This window comes from Chlorocebus sabaeus, chromosome 2 (genome assembly GCF_047675955.1).
Source record: "Chlorocebus sabaeus isolate Y175 chromosome 2, mChlSab1.0.hap1, whole genome shotgun sequence".
Taxonomy (NCBI): Eukaryota; Metazoa; Chordata; class Mammalia; order Primates; family Cercopithecidae; genus Chlorocebus; species Chlorocebus sabaeus.
This window is the reverse complement of record NC_132905.1, coordinates 57,121,909-57,144,969: the sequence shown is the minus strand read 5'-3', so window position 1 is coordinate 57,144,969 and position 23,061 is coordinate 57,121,909. Positions and strand designations below refer to the sequence as shown.

General features: G+C 45.7%; 1 protein-coding gene across 2 annotated transcripts in view; it reads right to left on the bottom strand.

Annotated features, from left to right (window-relative positions):
- SLC24A3 (solute carrier family 24 member 3) overlaps positions 1–23,061 on the bottom strand; it is a 496,602-nt gene that overhangs the window by 431,479 nt on the left and 42,062 nt on the right. For both annotated transcript variants that reach the window (XM_007961268.3, XM_073008630.1), the window contains exon 2: positions 2,295–2,423. In XM_007961268.3, coding sequence (XP_007959459.2) covers positions 2,295–2,423 — 129 coding nt within the window. The remainder of the gene's footprint in view (positions 1–2,294; positions 2,424–23,061) is intronic.

Below are 23,061 nucleotides of genomic sequence, written 5' to 3'. Positions count from 1 at the left end.
TATTCCCTTTGGACCTGCTCTTCGCAACATGACTCAGCTTGCTTTTGATTCCTCCCAAGTTTCTCCTAAAGCCTTTCCTCTCTTCCCTTTCCCTGTGTGCCCCCTGCCAACACGGGCAGGTCGTGGGTTTGCATTCTTTTTATCTACCTAGACATTTTCTTTTCTATCTGTGAGGCTGAGTCATTTCCTCTCTTGGAATGACTTTTAACGCGCTTTATGCTTCTACATCTGTCACTCTGAGAAAGGCATTTCCCAATACAGAGATCAATGCCACTCACAGAGAGACCAATCACCTGCCCCCAAAACACACCCCAGCAACAGGGAACAGAATCCCCCCATCCTTGCTGGTTCTGCAAATGGCTGAACCTAATGCTCAGAGCTGGTCACCATGTCCTGTCTGATTCCATTCTTTTCCACACCAGGAGTGACAACTGGCCTTTCTAATACTATTAGCTGATTAATACTAATCAGCTTATTAGTTAGACAAAGATGTTGAAAACTGACTACAGGACCAGATCTGCTCTTGGCACAGAACCTGTGCCTTCCCTGCCATGCCTTTTCAGGCTAGTCCTTGGAAATCTCTGTTTTTTAGACTACACGTGGCTGAGCCCCTCAGTGGGACATTTGACCCCTTCATACCCATTTTCATTTCTAGCTCACATAGCTGCCCTTGTGCTGCTTCACTTTCAAGTGAAAAATGTTCCTTGTGAGCATGGAACAACAGCCACAGTAACTTTTGGATTCCCCAGCTTGAGGAACACAGACTACGCAGGATTTTTTTTGGTGGTGGAGATGGAGCAGATAACCTATTTTGAATTCTTTTCAGCTTTGCTTGAAAGCTGATTGTTAAGAGTCTACGTATGGTGGGAAGGGCACTTCCTACCCATCTTCCCAACAGATCTCAGACCTGCAATTCTCTGACATGTCTTCTGTACTCAACAACCTGTAGTTCTTTGGGCTGCAGCGGAGATTGTTTATATCCTTCCATGCTGACACTAAAGATGAGACAGGCCTTTGGATGGAAGATCAGCATGGTGCCGGGCGCGGTGGCTCAAGCCTGTAATCCCAGCACTTTGGGAGGCCGAGACGGGCGGATCACGAGGTCAGGAGACCGAGACCATCCTGACTAACATGGTGAAACCCCGTCTCTACTAAAAAGTACAAAAAACTAGCTGGGTGAGGTGGCGGGCGCCTGTAGTCCCAGCTACTTGGGAGGCTGAGGCAGGAGAATGGCGTGAACCCGGGAGGCGGAGCTTGCAGTGAGCTGAGATCCGGCCACTACACTCCAGCCTGGGCGACAGAGCGAGACTCCGTCTCAAAAAAAAAAAAAAGGAAGATCAGCATGTCACTGAGCTCCTGGGCCCTGGACAGTGGCACACATGAGGTCAATCCCCACCAGGTAAGGACAGAAAGCCCCAGAGGGCTTCGAGGTCCAAGTCAAAGTGGCAAATATGGCTACAGACCTACTCCATCCCACCACCTGTTTTGGTACAACCTGTGAGCTAAGAATGATTTTTAAATTGATAAAGCATTATAAAAAATTCTTTTAAGAATACACTACAGATGCAATATGTGGCCTGCAAAGCCTACAGTGTTTACAATCTGGCCCTTTCCAGGACAAGTTACCAACTCCGGTCTAAACCTTCAAGGACCTCATTCATCCAGAGGGGTACCTGTCATGTCCCTGAGGCTTGGTGGGCTGGGTCCTCATAGCTCCTCATTCCCTTTAATCTGCTTTGTGTTTATTTTCTTTTTCAGTTCAGTAACCTCAGAGACAAAATGTTCCATATATCTTTCCAGGGAATGGCACAATAGATATCAAATCTAACAAACAATGCATGAAAATCCGCCTCTTCCAAGAAGATCAACATCATGGGTGAGGATCTGACTCAATCCCGGTGTCTTTACTGTGATAGGAACAAGGTTCCTGATTAAAAACCAGCCAGAAAGGACCCAAGCGATCAAAGCAAAGGTAACCACAAAACATCCTCACCCATCCTGCTCCTGCCTTGGTTTCCCACTTGGCAGCACCAGTCTCCACATCCGACCTCAGTACCGCATCAGGAGTGTCACTGTCTCTGACTCAGCCCCAGCTCCAGTAGAAAACGAACACAGATGTCAAAACACACCTTAATAGTCCCTCAGGATGTCACCTGAAAGTTTCTTAGGCTCCCATCCTAAACATCCTTAGAAGCTCTCTGGATTAATATTCTAAGAAAACACACAGCAGCTGCCTCTTCCTTAGCCACAAGAGAAAATGACAGCTGCTGCCCATGAGTAGCCAGCACTGTTACCTGGTTCGGTGCAGTTCTTGCCGTTCCGGAGTCCAGCATCTTCGGAAGTCAGAGTGTCGTTCACCTGCATGAGCTTCCTCCCCATCATCCACTTTCTGTCTTCCCCTATGAGGTCCATGAGGTCAAGCTCTGGGGAGACAAAGACAATAACCACACGTCATTCACAGCTGGGTTTCAGCTTCTGTTGACGCTGCGTGCCCAGTGCCCTGACCAGCCATCACTTGTTCAACCCTGCCTGCACTCCCGGCCACCCTGCCTCTAGCTGCCTGATGGCTTCCTCGCCGCACCAGTGGGATGATTTTGAGGTGTGTGTTCTAAACTGGATTCTAGATTCTTCCCAGTGGGATCAAGCTCCAGTTGTCTACTGTGTAACTTTCTTGATAAAGCACACTTGATCAACTGCTCCCCCTTCCCTGTCTCAATTCCCTGCCCCCAGTGACATCCTGAGAAATGTTTAACAACCACCTCTCGAACGGGAAGAAAAACCCTGTTTTGTAGCCACTGGCCAATTTCTGTGGTGTCAATATTCCCATTGTAGCCAATGCCTAGTTACACACATGACATCATTGAAAATGGGGTTCGGAAGAGATGGACACAGTCAGCTCCACTGAGTCAATAATAGCTGGCTCCAGCCTATGAAGATCTAGCCCCTGCCAGTATCTCCTGAAACCAGCCCCCAAATGAACCACCCACCATTGAACATACTTCAGAATCTGCTTCTGGGGGTTATCAGGCGAAGACATAATTTGTCATCCCCAAAGCATAGATTCATGAGTGCCACACAGCATGTTTCCAATGAACAAGAGATGAAGGCATGAACTAGGAAACAGTAGGTTGGGAGAGCAGGTAACAGGGCTCAGGGCTTTAAAGACTGTGGGGGTGGAGGTGCCAGAAGAAAGAACACAGGCTAAAGAGCACACTGAAGCGGCCAGTGCAGTGCATTCTGTTTGGGGCACACTGAGTTTGAAGAGTCTGCAGAGCACGGAAAGGGAGGTATGCCACCCGTGCAAATGTGAGTGGAAGAACCTCAGGGTGACAAGCAGAGCCACAGCAAACCTCAGGGAAATCATCAGCAACAGGGAAGGGTGAGAGGCACATGTATGGATGGGGTCTCCCGGTGGAGAAGAGGGGGCACTGGGGAGAAGGAATGGAAGAACACAATATCCTTCAGAGAGGAGACAGAGCAAAAGGATTCAGGAAGGGATCATGAATGGAAGGAAAAGAGCAAGGAAAGTAGGTGTCGTGGAAGGTAAGCAGAAAGAGAATTTCAGGAGGGAAGGAGTAGCCAACAGCCTTGAACTCCATGGACGGATCAGGTAAGATGAAGGCAGAAACATGACAGGTGGTACCTGGCGTCATGGGGCCACGGAGAGACACAGAGAGCAGGCCAAGCTGCCAAAATGGCTCTTTCCAGGGGCTTGGCACTGAAGAAGGGACCTGAGGCAATGCTGCCTCTTGAGTGTCCAAAGTTGCCGCGGGCAGAAAATGGATCGAAACACAAGACGTGGGCCTAACCCACAGGCCCAGTGGCCTTCACAGAAGGCCAGATGGTGCACCCAACCACACCAACACAGTGTCTGAAGTGGTCACTGAAGAGCTGAAGGGCATCCTGCTCTCTCCTCTACTTCCACAGCGATTCAGTTTCCCAAATGATTTCTCCTTTGTTACTGAACTCAAACCTCACAACGCTGCTCAAGAAAGAAAGCGAGAGACTGGACATTGCCTCTCCAGCACCTGATCACTGCTGGCTCAGGGTAGGTGCTTAGTAGGTATGCATTGAAATAATTATTCCCACTTTATAAGTGGAGAAAATGAGACTCATGGAAGTGTCTGGAAATCACAATGCCTGTGGGCACCTCACCTAAGCTAACATGATGCACATAATATCAGTAGCTCATGAACTGAGGTCTTCCTCAAACACAGACCTTGCTTCCATGTGTAAATTTAGCAAGACATCAAATTACAGTTTATGTATACCATCCAAGAGAGCCCCCCAGGTTTTTTCCCCAAAAAATGGAGGAAGAATGTGGAGTCTAATGAAAAGAAACAATAATTTCAGACTCTTCATTCAGAAATACAAAATTCTACATGGTGGCCACATGTATCAGCTTAGCCCAAATTATGAGGACAATATCGAAGATAATTCAAGGTTAAAGCAAGGCATTTGTGTAGTCTGGATAACCTGAATGGTGGATTTTTATGATTAAGAATAGTGATGAATAGAGGCAAAAAAATTTCAAAGCCTCATGAAGAAACGATAAGGTTAGTAGCCTTAAACTCCCATATTATCACAAATAATCTGAAAGTGTGGAGAAGGGCATCCCCTCTGTCTCAGGCTGGGTTTCCCTAGAAGCAGTCCCTGAGAGAAGGATTTGAGAGCAGGTGGTTTATACGGGAGGTGATCCCAAGAAGAATCAGTAGAAGAGCAGAGTAGGACAGGAAACGCTAATAGTAAGTGCATTTTAAGTCAGGTGCCAATATGAATAACTAGAAACTGACCTCTCTGGAAAGCTCTGGGGACCACTGTAGACAAGCATCTCGGACACCCAAGAGGTAAGGAAGCTTGGGTATTCATCCAGCTACTCCTGGTCTAACATTGGTTGAAGCTGACGAAAGAAGACATAATCCCCCAGCATTTCCAATCTGCCACATGGAGGTCCAAGGTGATGCCCAGAAAAAGGCCTTGGGCAATGAGAGGCAGGTGCTAGAAGCTGCACTGTGCCAGCTGGCACTGAAGAGATCAGAACCGAGTAATATACGTTGAGCACCACGACATCTGCCCATCTACACAGTACCTAAAGAGAGAGTCATGCTGTGGCCAGCAGTGTGGCTATTCCACTGTTCTTATAATCTGGGTCAAGGAGACATGCTTTGTGGTACTGTAATCTTAATGTTCAGGAAGACCCCAAAGATTTAAAAAGAAGCAGGAGTATCCCTTCCAATGGCTTCCAAGTTGCTTCATATGCCAAGTTTCCATGGTTCTGTAACTCTGAGAGAAAAGCTGATACCAATTAAGAGATATAAAAATAAAGCCAGCTATTGTAGCAGAAAATCAGAGGATTTTTAAACATAATGATTCAATATCTTCAGGAATTAGACTCTTAAGGCAGCACCTCTGGATTCCAAAATGTGCAAACTTTTATCTCAATAAAAATGTATTCGACCACTGAGGGCTGACATAACAACACAGAGACCAGAGACTGAGAAAAAAATGATGAAGCAATGCATTGCATCCGTTTCCTTCCCACAGAGAACCAAGTTTGACAATACTATAGCACAGTTCATCTGTCCTCGCAAAACTCCTGCTGAGCTAGGAAGAGGCAGTTGGTTCTGGGGTCACTTTACCTTTAGAGTACATAAGTCAGAGAATAGGCAATTTGCTAAGATCAGAGTCAATCCATGGCTACATCAACTATCATTTCATAGTTAGCATGGCTTCTATTCACTGAATGTCTGTGATGTGCAGAAATCTTTCCATTCTTCACCATGTTTCATCTTCATGGACGAAAGCCCTACATGGAAATACTAGTTCCTTTTTGTAAATAAGGAAATTGATGGACAGAGAGGTTAAATATCTTGCCCAAGGTCACACAGTGAGGAAGGAGCAGAATGAGGATTTGAACCCAGGCCTAGTGACCTCAAAGGACAAATTCTTGGTAGATCCTTGGATAGGATGAAATCCATCCTGGTTTCATTATACAGCTATAGTAAAGTAGCTCAATAATGCAGCCTGCACCACATAACAGGTTAGCAATGAAGAGGTAAATAAGTCTCACTGGACTTATTTCAAAGAGGTTGTTTCCCTTGTAGTTACAGTCATGCACCACAAAATGACATTTCTGTCAGCATTGGAAGGCATATATGATAGTGGTCAACTTTTTTTTTGGGGGGGGGGGTTTGGCTCTGTTGCCCAGGCTGGAGTGCAATGGTGCATTGCAGCCTCAAACTCTGAGGCTCACATGACCCTCCTGCCTCAGCCTCCTCAGTATCTAGGACTACAGGTGCATGCCACCACATTCAGCTAATTTTATTATTTTTTGTAGAGACAGAGTCTCCCTATGTTGCCCAGGCTGGTCTCAAACTCCTGGCCTCAAGTGATCCTCCCACCTTGACCTCCCAAAGTGCTGGGATGAGCCACCACAGTCAGCCCCATAAGATTTTAACACCATATTTTTACTGTCCCTTTGCTGTATTTAGATATGTTTAAATATACAAATATTTACCACTGTGTTACAACTGCCACAGTATTCAGTATAGTCAGTCAAGTGCCGTACAAGTTTGCAGCCTAGGAGCAATAGGCTATATCATCCAGGTTTATGTAAATACACTCTGTGGTGTTGGTACAAGAACAAAATCACCTAACAATGCATTTCTCAGAACATATCCCCACTGTTAAGGGACATGTGATCGAATTAGGAACAGCAGTGAGGCAGGAGCCTCCCCCATGAAAGGTTCACAAACGAAGGGCTGAGACACTTCTAAAGTCCCACTGGGTGCAACTCACTCTGCTCAGTGTGATTTCCTAGAGACCAGGCTGGTCGCACGCATTATGACATGGAGGGCTATCTTCTTGCACTTAGGGAGGAGGGGCACAGGGTGGGCAGCTGGGAAGGCTTGGAGGGTGGGAAGGTGAAGGGGATACGGAGAGGCGCCCACACTGGCTGTCCTCCCTGCTCTCCCCTCGCTCACCTCCCCAGCTTCCTTGGACTTCTCCGCTACAGCAAAGAGGCCGCTCTGCAAAGCTACATTTGAGCAATGTCAACAAAAACACTTGGCCCCTGTCCATGGCATTCTTGGCTCCTCATCTGCCAAGCCCTGGAAGTTGCATGTTGGCCTAATTAGTCAGGGGAGGGGCAGGGGATGAAGAGGGGAGGCAGCAGGCTCACATGTCACATGTCACGAGTGGAGGCTCTGAGAAGAGGGGACAGGAGTGGGCTGTTGGGATAGCATGGGATGCTGGCTGGAAGGGGAGGAAATCAAGCTCTCAACTCAAGAAGCAAGCGCATGCACTAAGGAAGGACACAAAGTAAGGCTGGATGCCAAGTTTCCATTACAGAGCTATGTGCCCACCCTTTTGTGCTCTCTTCCCTCCCCTTCCCCTACCTCCCTCCTCCCCACAACTGGGGCTTAGAGAGCCCAAGGATTTCTGACACCAAGAATGGATCTCCCTGCGTGCCCCCTGACAAACAGCCTTGACTCGCAGCCTTCACCCTAACACTGTCTCCGATGTGAACCTTGTCCCATAGAGCTTGCAATCCTTCCAGACACCAGCCCCAGGCCTGGTGGAGAGGTAGGGCTGCCTGCTCTCTGATGGGAGAATTAACTCCTTCAGACACCTTGGCAGCAGCAGATGAGGAAGTTTGCTGTGTCACCAGCAAAATTATCTTTTATGCCCCTCATTATGTGCCAAGCACCCTTCCTGTACCATCTCACTCCATCCTCTTGCAGGGAATGCTGACAGGGGTAAGCAGCCAAGCCAGGACCCTAGGCCACAGCCGACTGCAAAGCTCAGGTATGTGTTTCTCACCTGTCCCAGAGCTCCTGGAGCCCAGGGAAGTGGTCTTAGGGGCATAACAGCTCCTTTGGAGGGGAGGTATTAACTCTCCCCTCCCTGTGAACTGGAATACTGCTTTTCTTTTTGGAAATTGGGATGCAGAGAACCATCCAGCTGAAACACTCAGACAGCCATGGCAACAGCTTCCCATTTGTAGATGAAGAAACTGAGTCTTGTAAAGCCGCATACAACACTGGAGAAAGAATGTCTGGAACACTCAGTTAACGGCACAAGAAACAGCCAAGGGCGGCAGCACTAACTCAGGCTCTCTATGCTGGTTTGGTGCTCTTCACTAAGGCTATAAATACCCCACCCTACAGTTTACACAGCTGCCTCCACTCTGTACACCCCAGGTCTTCACCCTGGGGTTGGAGGTCAGGTTTGCATAAGCCCGCAGCAAGCGGACGCCTTCTGCAGACTCAAGTGAGCAGCACTGCTCTCCAACTGACCCCTTTCCTGCCCCTCCCCCAAAGTCTCAGAAGGATGAGCCTGGTGTCCTCACCCTCTGTGTGAAGAGGGGAGCAGTAGAGGCCCTGGCTTCGTACAGGTGGATTTTTCTCATGGGTTTTCCAGCTGAAGCAAGAGCTTCCCTGTGCTTTTGTTCATGGTCCTTGGAAAGCAGCACCAATTGTGGAGAGGTTGCAGTCCTCCAAACGAAGCTCTCCTAACCCAGCAGGACAGGAGGAAGCTGGAGGCTAAAAGGGCCATACATTCATTGCCCTCAATGGCCTCAAAGCTTCCAGAAAGTCAGAGAAGGGAAGATCCAGAGAAGGTGTCTGGGAGAAGATCTCCAAGCCACGGGAGGTGATAGGTTCTGTTTAAATTCTCTTCCATGAACTGTTTCCACAGCCTGCCCAATGGGCAAGAGGATGCTGAGAACACCCTCTTGGGCTGGGTCGAGGTCTCCCCATAATGTCCCCAACTCAGCGACGGCAATCACAGGAATCAACTCTTACCTGGATGTAAACTTCTTGCCAGTGTCAAGGCGCTACACCTCCACTCCAAGAGGAAATCCAGGTTGAAAATTTAGCCTTTTCAGTCCCTCCAATAGGACAGGCCTCCCTTTAACCCAGAGGGGAACAGGGAAGAAGGTGACCCTAGTCACCTGCCCACTTGAGGTAGGGCACTTCGTGCCTAAGGTCAGGGCACCAGCATGGTCAGGTTCTGGTGAGGGTCTTCTTCTGAATTGCATACTGATATATTCTTGTATCCTTACGTGGCAGAAAAAGAGCTACAGAGCTCACTAGGGTCCCTTTAGCAAGGGTACTAATCCCATTCTTGGGATGTGGTGGATGTATTCTGGTCTTATGAACTAATTACTTCTCAATTGAGAGTTAGGATTTCGATATATGAATTTGACACCAACATTCCATACTTTGTAACAAGAAACCCCATATTGGACATTATATGTGTGTGAGTGTGGGAGAGAGATAGAGTTGGAGGGGGAGGGGGAGAAAAAGGGGTGGAAGAAGAGGGACGTGATCATGCAATCTTTTTATACCATGCACGTGTCCATTGATTGTCTTTTGGCAAAGTAGCTTTTAAAACTGTCGAACTTAGAGATGAATTATGCATTTCTCTCTCATAAAAAGACAAGTGCTATAAACATGCTAACCTTTTCTGGGAAGACATGGTCACCAGCTAACTAAGTGTGCACCTAGCAGATATTTTCAGAAAACACACTGCCCCTCATGTCTGCTTTTGCTCCACATTCCTCAAGGTGACCTTTAACAACCAGTGAAAGAGTAGAAGCTTTCCTAAAGAAATTTGCTCTATGGACAGAGCATTTTGAAAATAAATATCAAAACTTTGTATGTCTTCATATGATAAATTATATCAAGAAAATGATAAAAATCAGTACATTCTAAAAACATGTATATGTTCCACTTAAAAATTTGGAATCAAAATTATATAACCTGATTTTAAAATTCCAAAACAAAGAGTTTCAATGACTTTTATTAGAAATTTGAAATTAAAATTCAACGTCTTTTATTTAAAAAATGGATTTTTATAAATCCATTTATTAGAAATATGTAAATGCAACACCTTCTGAAAAGTTGCAAGATTGATCTACTGAAGTCAGAAAAGACGGGAAGATATTAGCAACAGTCTTTGGGTAATTGGTGAATGAAATTGAAAATTTAATATCTTGATTTAGTAGTTAACAGCCCATAATGCTTTTCTTCCATTTGGATCCATACATCTTGGGGAATTATCTATTACAAGTAGGACAGCCATTAAACTTCAAAATTAAAATAAACTGAACCTTAAATTAAAATAAGCAGACCTTCTGTTAGCTGTATCTCAAAGTGTGGAACTAATATTTTCAAAAATGGTTAAGTATATTCTATCATGTTTTCTCAATAAGATACTACTCATAAAGATAACAACATTAACATCATCATAGTTTAGAAAACTCCACGTTTTGTTCTGTTAAAATATAAGTAATATATTTTAAATGGTTTATTTCATCGCTATTTTATTCCTATTACATTTATTTTTCATTGCATTTAAAAATCTGGGGCAGATCCAGGTTTTATGGGACCTGAAGTTTATGCAATATTGAGACCACTCTTTTAAATATAAAATTTTACAAATACGAAGATAGGTATAAGGCTTTAAAATCATATCTCATTATACATATATATACATAATATATATTACAGTATTTCTTAAACATAATTTCTAAAAAAATACATACTTTCCTAAGGATCACAGTTTTAGGTGACATAGTCCATTCCAACTGTACATATGCCTTGCCTTGGGCTCTGTTGATATACTCCGAACACTTGTATTTTTCATACATCTAATATATTTGCCCCTGCAAACCTGCCCGATGTGTTTCTTCAGTTCTCTTTAAAACTAACTTTTTTGTTTCCAATTGAGTACAACTTGACGACTCTACATCACTTGGCTCCTCAAAATCACTGCCATTTCCATCCTTTGTGATTGGATAAACAGTCCAATTTATTCATGAGTATGAGCATAAAATTGTCTGCTGCTTTCTCTCAGGCTGTCTTGGCTCTGCCATTATAGAACAGGGCAGGAAACTAGTCTTTCCTTAATTCTGGGCTTTTCTTAATTCATGCCTAGAGTATAAATATCACCAGTGAGTCAGGCAGAGGGAAGAGAAATGCAGTGATTTCTTCTCCACAATCCTGACTGGAACACCTTTCTTCAAAGATACCAAGTATCAGGACTCTCTAGGAGGTGAGGAGAAGAAGGAGGAGCTACTATGTGAACAGTGAGAAAGCACATTTCATCTGCACACAGAGTAATAAGAAATGTGTCTCCAAACAATTATTACATTGCAGTTATCCAAGTATGATTTTTATTTCCCCCATTAGACTATAAGCTTCCTGATGACATCATTTTTTTTTTTTTTCTTATTGGCCCCAGTACTTGCACAGAGAGATTCAATAAAACTCCACTGGGAAATTTAAAGTGTTAACTACACTGCAAGTTTGGTGCCGGCACTTCCCCCTCCCAGCATCCCCTCTCCCTTAGTTAGAACCAACCTCAGATTTTCATTTTAGGAGAGACCCCTCCCTCCTGCCAAGTCTACCTGTTCTGGGAGGAAGCTCCACCCACCCACTGCACCACCAGCAAAGATGCTGCCTGAACTAAAGGCCCAAGTCCAACATCCTGTAGGCCATAATGATTGGTTCTGAGAGGTGCCTGTAACTGAACCAGGCCAATCAAAGCAGAGCCCCCAGAAAGAGACTCACCCACTCTGTCCCAGTGACCTTGAACCTGGAAGTAGGAGAATCTGGAGGCTGAGAGTCTGCAGACAGCACATAAAGGTGAGTACGCCCAGACCAAAGGGCAGAGATAGGCAAGGTCCTGATGTCATCACATTTCAGCCCCTGATACCTGAAGCCAGACTAATCATAAACTTTTCGATTCCATGTTGCAATGTATTCCCTTTTTAACCTGAGCCAGATTGGGTTGGCTTTTTTCTAAGAGCAACTGAGAAGCTCATAGCTGATACATGCTTCTACTTTTTAAAAAAAATCTCATCCCATGTAAAGTCTGATGAAATCCCAGACAGAACCCCAGTAACGTCTTCCCCAGCCCTTCCTGGACTCATCCTGTGTTCATCATAATGCACTGCTGAGCAGAGAGCTATTTCTTTTCTTTGCATGAATGTCCCTTGCCATGTCATGAACACAGAGCCTCTCAAGTGGCTTCTATGAATCAGAGTAATAAAGCTCTAAGAGCCCTGGGGAAATTGTGAATTAAGATGGCTATGGGACAAAAAAGGTTCAAGTACAAGCTACAAGGGGAGAAGGCTGGCCACTGATGGTGGAGCAAGATAGTTGACACCTAGCCCCCCAAAATACCTGGATAGCCTGGGCCAACTGATAGCACAGGCTGGCTCAGCCACACAAACAAAAGCCTCAAATGTCATTGTAGTAGTGCAGTAATGCTTTACGTTGTAACATAGTGTTTGCAACCTTAAAAGGTGTCCTGGTTTGGGTTTTCCAAAAGCCAAGTCTGAGACAAAGACTTGGGTGCAAGTTAGTTTATTCTGGAGAGAATCCCAGGAAACAGTGAAAGAAAGTGGAAAGCAAGACAGGGAAACGGGAAAATGCATTACAGAGGTTGCTGCCACTCGTACCAAGAGCAGGATCCCTCTGGAAGCTCAGACACGCATTCAGAATGCTTCCCCAAATTGTCCACGTGAAGAATGAGGCTGTGGCTTCCATGCCTCACTAGATGAGGCTTGCTCCAGGAGAACAAACTCCCCAGAGTCCAGGCTGCATTTTTTTTTTTCTTTTTTTTTTTTTTTTTTTTTGAGGTGGAGTCTCGCTCTGTCGCCCAGGCTGGAGTGCAGTGGCACAATCTCAGCTCACTGCAACCTCTGCCTCCTGGGTTCAAGCAATTCTCCTGCCTCAGCCTCTTGAGTAGCTGGGACTACAGGTGCATGCCACCACACCCAACTAATTTTTCTTTTGTATTTTAGTAGAGACAGGTTTTCACCATGTTGCCCAGGCTGGTCACGATCTCCTGAGCTCAGGCAATCCACCCGCCTCGGCTGGGCAGACTGCACTTTTGAGTGAGTCAGGCTAGCTCCCACCTCTCAGGAAGACCCTGAGCCAGGAAGCAAAGAGACACATAGCCTATACTTGGGGCAGTGGTGTATTGCAACGGGAGTCTAAGCTTACACTGAACTGCCCATGGCACCTGAGGCTGGCACCAGAGGAGAGCCGAGGGGCTGCCTTAAGGGACACCAAGTGATACCAGCCCTGAAGGTAACCTTGACCTCATCTTGGAAACAATGTCTCTTAAAACAAGTGGGAAGATGTGTTTGGTCTAGAGCCATAGAAGTAAGAATTTTTTGGGGGGAGGTCTTGCTTTGTCACTCAGGCTGGAGTGTAGTGATGGAAATTAGCTAGCTGGAACTACAGACGTGCACCACTACACTAAGTTTTTTGTTGTTTTTTTCTTTTTTTTTTTTTTAAGAGATGGAATTTCACGATGTTGCCCAGGCTAGTCTTGAACTCCTGTCTTAACCCCCCAAGTCTCTGGGATTAAAAGTCTGAGCCACTACCACCCCTGGCCCATAGATTTTCTGCTAATGTTTCTCTCTTCTCCTTTCACCATTGGAACTTGACACCAGAACTAAAATATCCTCTCGGTGCCTCACAGTGATAAAGACAGAACTGAGGGGAGGACAGGCAGTGAAGCTTTCTTTTAAACACAAAGCCACTTTATTCTTCTCACTTTTTCCTATTCTTTGGCCCATTGCTTGCAACTTTCCAAGTTGGAAACTGAAACCAGCAATAGGAGAATAGGAAGGTTGAATGGAAAGAAAGATAGATCCATGCTTTCTCAGTTTCAGCCCAGAGTCTGAGATCCACTGATAGGTAAGAGAAGGCAGGGAAAGGAGAGAGGATGTGGCTCAGTCAGACCAGGATAGGCTGATGCAAGCAGAACTTTCCTGGCCACCACCTGCTCCTGAGAAACAGGGAGGCTTGCTTTGCATATTTCAGCCAGAGAGCAATGCCTCTCTCACTCTCATCCCTAGTGAACCCCTCTATTTCTAATTGACTAGGGATTTGCCTAAATAATTAGGCTTTGTTTATTTTTCAGACTCCTGACAAGGAGCACTGGTACCTAAGTGCAGACTTCCAATAACTTTCCCCATTGAAAACAAGCAATATTCAGCATGTAGGTTTCTCTGTGTGCCCCTAGCTGAGGGCTCCTGTCCCACTCTCCACAGTTTGCTCCTTGCATGCTTTCTGCATCCTTCTCTCCAGCCCATATTCTCTCTCCAAAGCCACATGAGACTGTTGCCTTCTCAATGCTGTGAGCTACCCTGCTCATCACAGCCACTACCAGCCAAGGTCAGCATGTCCTCTGATGGGAAGCCAGAAAGAAAATCCTTTCCCATTGTTTCTAAAAGTGAAGGAAACAGGAACAAAGGTGGGGGGATCAACAGAAGAACACACACACACACACACACACACACACACACACACACACAAAGTGTGGAGTGGGTGATGGAGCAAGGGATTCTAGGAACAAAGGAGCATGTCTGTCTCTTCTGGAATCCCATATGGTCACTCCATGGCAGAAGGATGAGGGGGTGGTGAAAGGGCAAATGGCTCAGGGCAAATATTGTGACTATAAAGACTATAAAGACACACGCAGCTTTGTCAGTGCCCAGTACACAATCTCACAAAGGGTAGACACCTCTGAAGTCAGAGCTGTATTACATTCAGAAATAATTGTAGTAGCAAGAGCAGTAGTTATTGTAAAGTGAGTGGGATTAGTAAATGTCCCCATCATAGATACCACAGACATTGTCCTTTTCTCAAGATCCCTTCCACCAGTCCCCACTGAGTAGCAGCAGAAAGTTATGGAGAAAGGGGAGAAGGGGTGGCCTGACTTTACCTTAGTTCCAGGGATGGGCCATCATCATTGTAGCATAATTGGGGGTATTAGCATACGGCATCTCCTTGGCCAAAGGGACTGGTTCAGGAAGAGGTAAGTGGCCAATGAGATGGTAGGGGAGGTTTGCTGGTGGCTTCTGAGAATAAAGGCCTCTCACTCTTCAGAGGGAGCTACTGAAGTCCTATTTCTCTTTCTCTTTCTGTGTATAGAGGCAATGCTTGCAACTGCTGCAGCCATTTTGCCACCATGGAGGAAGCTTCTTTGGGAATGATGCTAACATCAGGAAGGGAGGGAAAGGAGAAAACAACACTGGGTCCTTCATGACATCACTGTCCCATTGATCCTAACTGCCTTGACACCAACATTCCCTGCAGAAACAGCTGCTGATAAATCTCCCAACGCATCAAGCATTTTGCGTTGTTTATTATTTTTGATAGCATGAAGCCTCATGACTTGTATGTCAGATTAAGCCTTTTGTTAAGAAGATGTAAGCGCTGTCATGAGAAACACCAGATTTTGGTTTAAATTACTGCTCTGCAACTTTCTGACCCATGTGGCCTCATGAATGCATAAACTTCTTCCTGGAAGCTGGCTCTAGGTGTGGACTATTCCATAGACAAGCCTGCTTGGACACAAAGATTTTTATGAAGGTCAGTGAGGCAGGGCACAATGCCTCACGCCTGTAATCCCAGCACTCTGGGAGACTGAGGTGGAAGGATGGCTTGAGGCCAGGAGTTCAAGACCAGCCTGGACAATACAGCAAAACACCATCTTTACAAAAAATAATAATAAAAAAATAGCTGGACATGGTGGTGCACACCAGCTACTCAGGAGGCTGAAGGGGGAGGCCACTTGAGCCCAGGAGTTCAAAGCTATAGTGAGCCGTGATCACGTCACACCACTGCACTCTAGCCTGGGTGAGAGTGACACCTTGTCTCTAAAAGTGAAGTAAAATATAAAACTGGGACAATGAATGCTCACCACAAAGACCCCGTCCTCCTTCTCAGGGGTCCACTGTCCATCACATCACATCATGTCTCCACCAGGGCAGCCTGTCAGCCAGGTCTAGTGCCCCTCAGCTCTAAACCGCAGTAGAGAGGAAGGACAGACCAGAATGAGGAGTCTCTGGAATAAATTCCCATCTTTCCAAGGGGATTCCTTGCCTCAGAGAGGTTCAGTGAAGCCAGGAAAGGCACTGTGAATGGTGGTGTCTGATTTGCAAGGCAGCTCGAAGCAAGGGTTGAGCCTCATGAGGAGGGGCTGGAACTTCTGAGGGGCTGTAGAAAGTCTTCATTACCATCTTCTGCTTCCAAGGCCACCCTGATTCGGTTTCCAATTAGAAACACATTGAATCTGTGACTCGAGCTGATCCCATCCTCTCCAGTGACAGGCTGTCTAACGCCAGATGATAAACAGGAAGTCACTGAGTAAGAGGAGCGTGTCTGTCCATGCCGGAGGGGGTTACCTAACTTGGGCAGGCAGAGCTCCAGTAACCACATCTCATACTGTGAATGATGCCTATGGCAATGATGCCTCGCAGGACTTCTATAAAGGGTGGCAGAGGAGGACACCAGTCTCATAGCCTCAACCTTTTTTGGGAAGCAGTAAACCAAAACATGCTCTTCTATAGAGACAAGTGCAGCAGCTCTTTTCATAAATTCATGCAGAGGATGCACGTGTTGAGAATGGAGAAATTGTATCTCAATTTCTTTCATTTTCAGTTCAGTTTTGCTTTACAATAACTGCTGCTCTTGCTACTATTATTATTTCTAAATACAACACAGCTCTAACTTCAGCAGTGCTTACCCTCAGGGAGATTATGTGCTGGACACTGGCAAGGGAATATGTGTACTAGGAGTCATAATACTTGACATCCTGGGTATGCTGACCTCATGCCAGGCATGGTTTGAGTACTTTTGTTTTTTTTCATCTCAACACTTTACTTACTTTTACAACAGGTTTGAGAGCTGGGTGTTGTTATCCTCACTTCCGAAATAAGAAATCAATAGCTCAGAATTGAGTCCAGCAACGTGCCAAAGGTCACAGGCTACTTGTCATCTCTGCATAGGACTACACTGCTGGCAACAATTAGCCCAATGTCAGCCTTAGGACCATCCTAGCAAAATAAAGGTGATCTTGAATATAATGGGGAAAAAAGAGAAAAGAAAAAATAACAATGATGAAGGTGATTATCTCAGGTTCACAGGCTGTGCAGCAGCAGAGCTGGACCTGGCATCCACCTCCCAGCTCCCACTCCAGAGATATTCCCTGAATATTTTGCTACCTTAATCTCAGGGCACACGGATTTTTTCCTTGGCTTCACTAACACGCTATTTATCTGGCATGATCTTCCCCTCAATGTTTCCATCTGAGACATGGGAGGGAGAGACCCACTTTGTTAAAAGGGAAACACGACAGGAACATCAAAAAGAGATTTTCCCATAGCAAAGGGGAGAAAAACTATAAATAGAGTGAAATGTTAATGGTGAAATCCTGGTGGTGGGTATCTGAGTGTTCACCATCTAATTATTTCGATGTTTCTGTATGGTTGAACATTTTCATATACATTGTTGGGGGAGAAACAGTGTTTCCAATATCTCAGTGGTACATTAATATTGATAACAACCTCTTGTAGTATCTGAGGGTGATAAGAAGAAAGATCAATGCAACAGCAAGGGCTGTGGTCAAGCTCGATGTGTTCCAAGAACCCCTCCCGGGGTGACTGGCTGCCGTGTAGCCACTGTGTGGTCACATCACCTTGCCTGGTCACCAACGTTCAGGTGTCGCTGCCACTCAGCAGTGCTCCACTTCTGAAACTGTTTCTACTGTGATTAAAGGCCTCTGGCCCTGAACTGTCACCAGCAGAGTGACATGGTGCCAACACAGTGGCCAAGCACATGACAAACATCCATTGTTGACGAGAACGTCCTGAGGGTGCCAGGTGGGTGGAAATAGCCCATTCCAGAAGGAAGGCTCCTGCGTGCTGGATCCTTTACTCCCGAGACATCTGTACAGCAGAGTCAGAGCATCCCAGCACCTCAGTGTCTCTCAAGCTCCACACTCATTTCATTTCCTCTTCCAGAGCTGCAGTGTGACTTATCTTCTCATCAGAGGGGCTTGGAGGGCTTCTCCTACGTAGCAAAGCCATACCAGCAGGATGTCCTCCTGGGAGATCCATGAAATAACTTGGCTCAGAAGCAAATTCTCTCTGAGCGGCTCTATTTTCAATCCTTCCTCGAGATATCGCTATTACTAGAAAACTTACCTGGCTCTAATTTAATTGTGAAACAAGGCTTGTCCCTGCGCTAATATTAAAATGGAAATCTTCTAGTGAAATGGCTCATTTCTCTGGTGAATTATTGCCAGAAGGAGATAGGGCCTGAATGCAATTTGCTTAAGTGTCTCACAAACCACTCTGATTCCTGAAGACACCGACCTTATCTTGTGCTTGATCGACCCTGCGCAAGCTCTCTGTCTGCTGCTTATTCTCTGGAGTTCTCTGAAAAGTCAGTGCTTAGTGGAAAAGCCACAGGAAAACGTTCACTCTTATATCTGCTTCATCATTATAGTTTCTTTCTTTCTTTCTTTCTTTCTTTCTTTCTTTCTTTCTTTCTTTCTTTCTTTCTTTCTTTCTTTCTTTCTCTCTTTCTCTCTCTCTCTTTCTCTCTCTCTCTCTCTCTCTCTCTCTCTCTCTCTCTCTCTCTCTCTTCTTTCTTTCTTTTTGAGACAGAATCTCACTCTGTCACCCAGGCTGGAGTGAGTGGCACCATCTCAGCTCACTGCAACCTCCACCTCCTGGATTCAAGCAATTCTTCCACCTCAGCCTCCCAAGTAGCTGGGTAAAATGGGCGCTTGCACCACGACCAGCTAATTTTGTATTTTTAGTAGAGATGGGGTTTCACCATATTGGTCACGTTGGTCTTGAACTGCTGACCTCGTGATTTGCCCACCTCAGCCTCCCAAAGTGCTAGGATTACAGGCGTGAGCCACCGCGCCCCGCCATCATTATAGTTTCTATCACTATTCCTCTGCATTTCTAATTATCATCTAAAAAGATGTCCAGTACCCAAAGAAGTTTGCTTTTGCCCAGTTTTCTGGAAAAATGTTCAGGGTGGCTTTTTACCAAAAGCCCTCTTCCCCTTGCCTTTGCCCAAAGCCTGAAATGGGGAAGAAGAGTTCATGGGGTGGGAAGAAGAGCTGTGAGGGCAGAGGCAGCAAAGGCGCCAGCCTCCAGGAGCTTGCAGCTGGGCCTCCCCAGGACGGCGGTGCTTGTATCAGTTGTTTAAATGAAAACAGGTGAAAAGGGAGGTAAGCCAGTTTAGGAACAGCATTCCAAACAGGAAACTACCTAAGTGCAGGTGCTGCAGAATACAGAGGTGGATAAGGGCTCACAGCCCCAGAACTGGGACTCTTACCAGCCTTTAAGAAGCAGGTGAGCTGGGCACAGTGGCACATGTGCCTGTAGTTCCAGCTACTCAGGAGACTGAAATGAGAGGATGGCTTGTGTGCAGGAGTTTGAGGCTGCTGTTAGCTATGATCTCCCCACTGCATTTTAGCCTGGACAACAGAAGGAGTAAACAGGAAAGATTCAACCTCCCAAAGGAAATACACACCATATCCAGGAGTTTGGGAGATGTTTTGGTTGGATTTGATTTTTATGGACATGAACACACTCTGGTTCTTGCAGGGGACAAGCTGCTCTGAAAAGAGATATAAGTGAGACTTCTGAATTTCCTTCCAGCACCCAGAAAAAGGTAAGAAACATAACAGGCATTCTTAATTAATTCCTGCAGGAGAACTAAGGTAAAAAGATGCTTCTTGACATCATCCTCAGCCCTCCTCAGAAGTACAACTGGAGGCCAAGATTTGTGTTTTGACATTGAGCATTTTGGTGATCCAAAGGCACCTCCCTCGTCTCCCATTGGACCATAAAGATATGAGAAACCCAAGCACCTATTCTTGGCTGACCCCAACTGGGAATTTACTGCCCATTCTCCTGGGCCTGATGCTCAGGAGGGCCAGTCTCAGTGAGGTCAACCGTCCGAGAGGAGGATCGACTAAGGAAACCATTGTTCAGGCTCAGACTATAAATTTTTTGAAACAGCCCCATCCACAGCTGTAGATGGCTCCAGGCTGCTCATGGAGGCAGGAGAAAGTGACAGTCCCAGCTCTTGGGCTTACCTTATGTGACTCTGTGCCTCCTTTCAGGATTTCTCTTTATAAACCTATTTTTGCAAATGGTTTTTTAAAAGACCCAAATGAACTTTTTTCAAATTGGGTCATAGCCATGATATCAGATGAGTCATCAGAAGTCCAAACCTGGGGATCATTTGGTGGAAGAATATAATTTTGGAACTAGGAAGGTCCTTAGAGAGGGTTCGGTGCAGCACTCCAACAGAAATATAATGCGAGCCATGCAGGCAATTCCAGATTTTCTAGCAGACGTATTAAAAAGTAAAACCAAACAGGTGACATTAATTTCAATAATATATTCTACCTAACCTGATATATCCAAAATATTGTCATTTCAACATGCAATAATTATAAAAATTATTTTATCAGCTTTATCAATACATAGCTTAAGTACCATAAAATTACTTTTTTTTTTTTTTTTTTTTTTGAGACAACGTCTTGCTCTATTACCTAGGCTGGAGTGCAGTGGTGCGATCTCAGCTCACTGCAACTTCCGCTTTCTGGGTTCAAGTGATTCTCATGCCTCAGCCTCCTAAGCAGCTGGGACTACAGGTGTGTGCCACCATGCCCAGCTAATTTTTGTATTTTTTGTAAAGACAAGGTTTCACCATGTTGCCCAGGCTGGTCTTGAACTCCTGGTCTCAAGTGATCTGCCCACCTTGGCCTCCCAAAGTGCTGGATTTACAAACAACCAGCTAGTACCATAAAAATTCACCCATGTGAAGTGTACAATTAAATGGCTTTTCATATATTTACAGAGTTGTGTAACCATCACCATTATCTAATTTTAGAATATTTTCATCACCCCAAAAAGATACTTTGCATCCATTAGCAGCCACTCCCTGTTACCCTCTTGCCCAGCCCCAGGCAACCATGAAACTGCTTTCTGTCTCTATGGAGCTGCCTATTCTGAACACGTCATATGAATGGAATTGTACAGTATGTGGTCTTTGCTGAATTGCTTATGAATTCAGCATAATGTTTTCAAGACTCATCCGTGTTATAGCAAGCATCGGTGCTCCATCCCTTTCCATTGCTATTGTGTAGGTAAAAAATTCTTCTTCTTCTTGTTCTTCTTCTTCTTCTTCTTCTTCTTATTATTATTATTATTATTATTATTTTTAGAGACAGGGTCTCATTCTATCACCCAGGCTGGAGTGCAGTACCACCATCATAGGTCACTGTAGCCTGGAACTGCTGGGCTCAAGCGATCCTCCAGCCTCAGCCTCCCAAGTAGGTAGGACTACAGGCACATGCCACCATGCCCAGCTAATTCTTATTTTTATTTTTTGTAGAGATGGGGTCTCACTATGTTGCTCAGGATGTCTCAAACTTCTGGCCTCAAGTAATCCTCCCTTCTTGGGCTCTTAAAGTGCTAGGATTATAGGCATGAACCACTGCACTTGGCCGGTAAAAAATTACTAATGAGGTATTTTTCATTCTTTTTTGTACTAAGCCCTCAAAAGCCACTGTGCATTTTACACTCACAGCACATCTCATCTAGCAAGCGACACTGCAAGTGCTTGGTGGCCACTTGTGGCTCATGGCTCCAGTACTGGACAGCACAGATCTAGCCCACCTCTTTTTAAGAAACTAAAGGCACTGGAAGGACAATGACTTGCCCAAGGCCACATGCCAGTCAATGGTTCCATCTGAGCTTGAACCCAAGCATTCCTGGGACCATCCAGGGGCACCATGCTTCCTCCTCACCCATCTTTGGGCCACCTAGAGAGGACAAAGATGGAAATCCATCTGGCTAAACAGACATCCGTAGAAGTCTACACTTCTCTCTCAACAACACTCCAAATCTTAATCATCTTTGATTTTCAACCAGGGCGCAGGCCCAGTGGGACAAGCGTTGGGGCAGCCCAGCCACAATCATGCTAAAGAGAGCACCTCTCCATCCTATTGGGGAGGGAATTCTCAGCGGTAGCCACCATTGACAGGCAGCAAGAGCTAAACTGATGGGTCACCATGACAAGCCACTCAACTCCCCTGGGGCCCCTTGGCAGAGGAACAATACATACATCTCCTGCTACGCAGGGTAGCCCTGGAGATGAGGTACAAACACGCCTGGGTAGATGAGGTCTGTTGAGTAACGACAGTCAATGAACTTCTATCCCTTATAAATAATATTGCCACATGGATCCCCACCCAGTGGATCAAAAGCATTTACTACTTCTGGGAAAGGGCAAGGCAGATGCATACTTCCTTTCGTATATAGTAATGGAAGTAGCTTTAGTCCTAACAACGCTGTGTGAGAGGTATTATTACCTGCATTTAAAGATGAAAGAAGTATGGCACAGAGAGTTTACATAACTTTCTCAAGGTCACAGAGCTAGTAAGTGGTGCAGCCAGCATTTCAGCCCAGACAATCTGGCTCTAGGATGCAGGTTCCCGACCACCACGCTGCCCTGGAGAAACCTGGAACTCCAGGAAACCCTTCCCTGTAAAGTCTCCTCTTCCTCAGTGGAAGTAAAAGACCTCCCAGCCCATGCTGTGTGTCCTCTGGAATCTCGCCTTCCAGCTCCAGGGAACATGTGTGGCCACCCTGACCAGATTTCCCACACTACAGGCATGAGTCAGAAGGACGAAAAAAGTTTTCTTCCTTTCGTTCGTGAGTTATCATTACTTGTCATCACGCGTGTTATACAAGCCACAAGAGTCTGGATTTATTAAATTGGAAGGAAAGCTGCTGAGTTTGTTGCTGAGCAATGGCAGACTCTACAACACATGGACTCACTGTTTTTGTCCCCAAAATGTGCCTACCCAACCTGAGTGCAGCCTCAGAAATCTGTGCCTGAAATGCAGCCTCAGAAACCTTCGCTTGAGGTGGCAAGCCACATAGCGAGCATGTGGAGGCCGCTTCCCCACAGATGAGCTCTCCTCCCCAGCCTCTACTCACTGAACATTCAGTGGAGCCCGAGACCTGTGAAGGAACCCCTGGACCGTGTGAGGTGACCTCACAAATGCAGCCAGACTCTGGGATCCAGTTGGGGGTAGATGGACATCAGGTGGCCTGGGCAATGTCACTCTGTGGGAGCACACTAGGATAGCACAGCCCAGAAGCTACAGTCTGGATGAAGATGGGCACAGGCATGCTTAGTTTGTTCATATAAT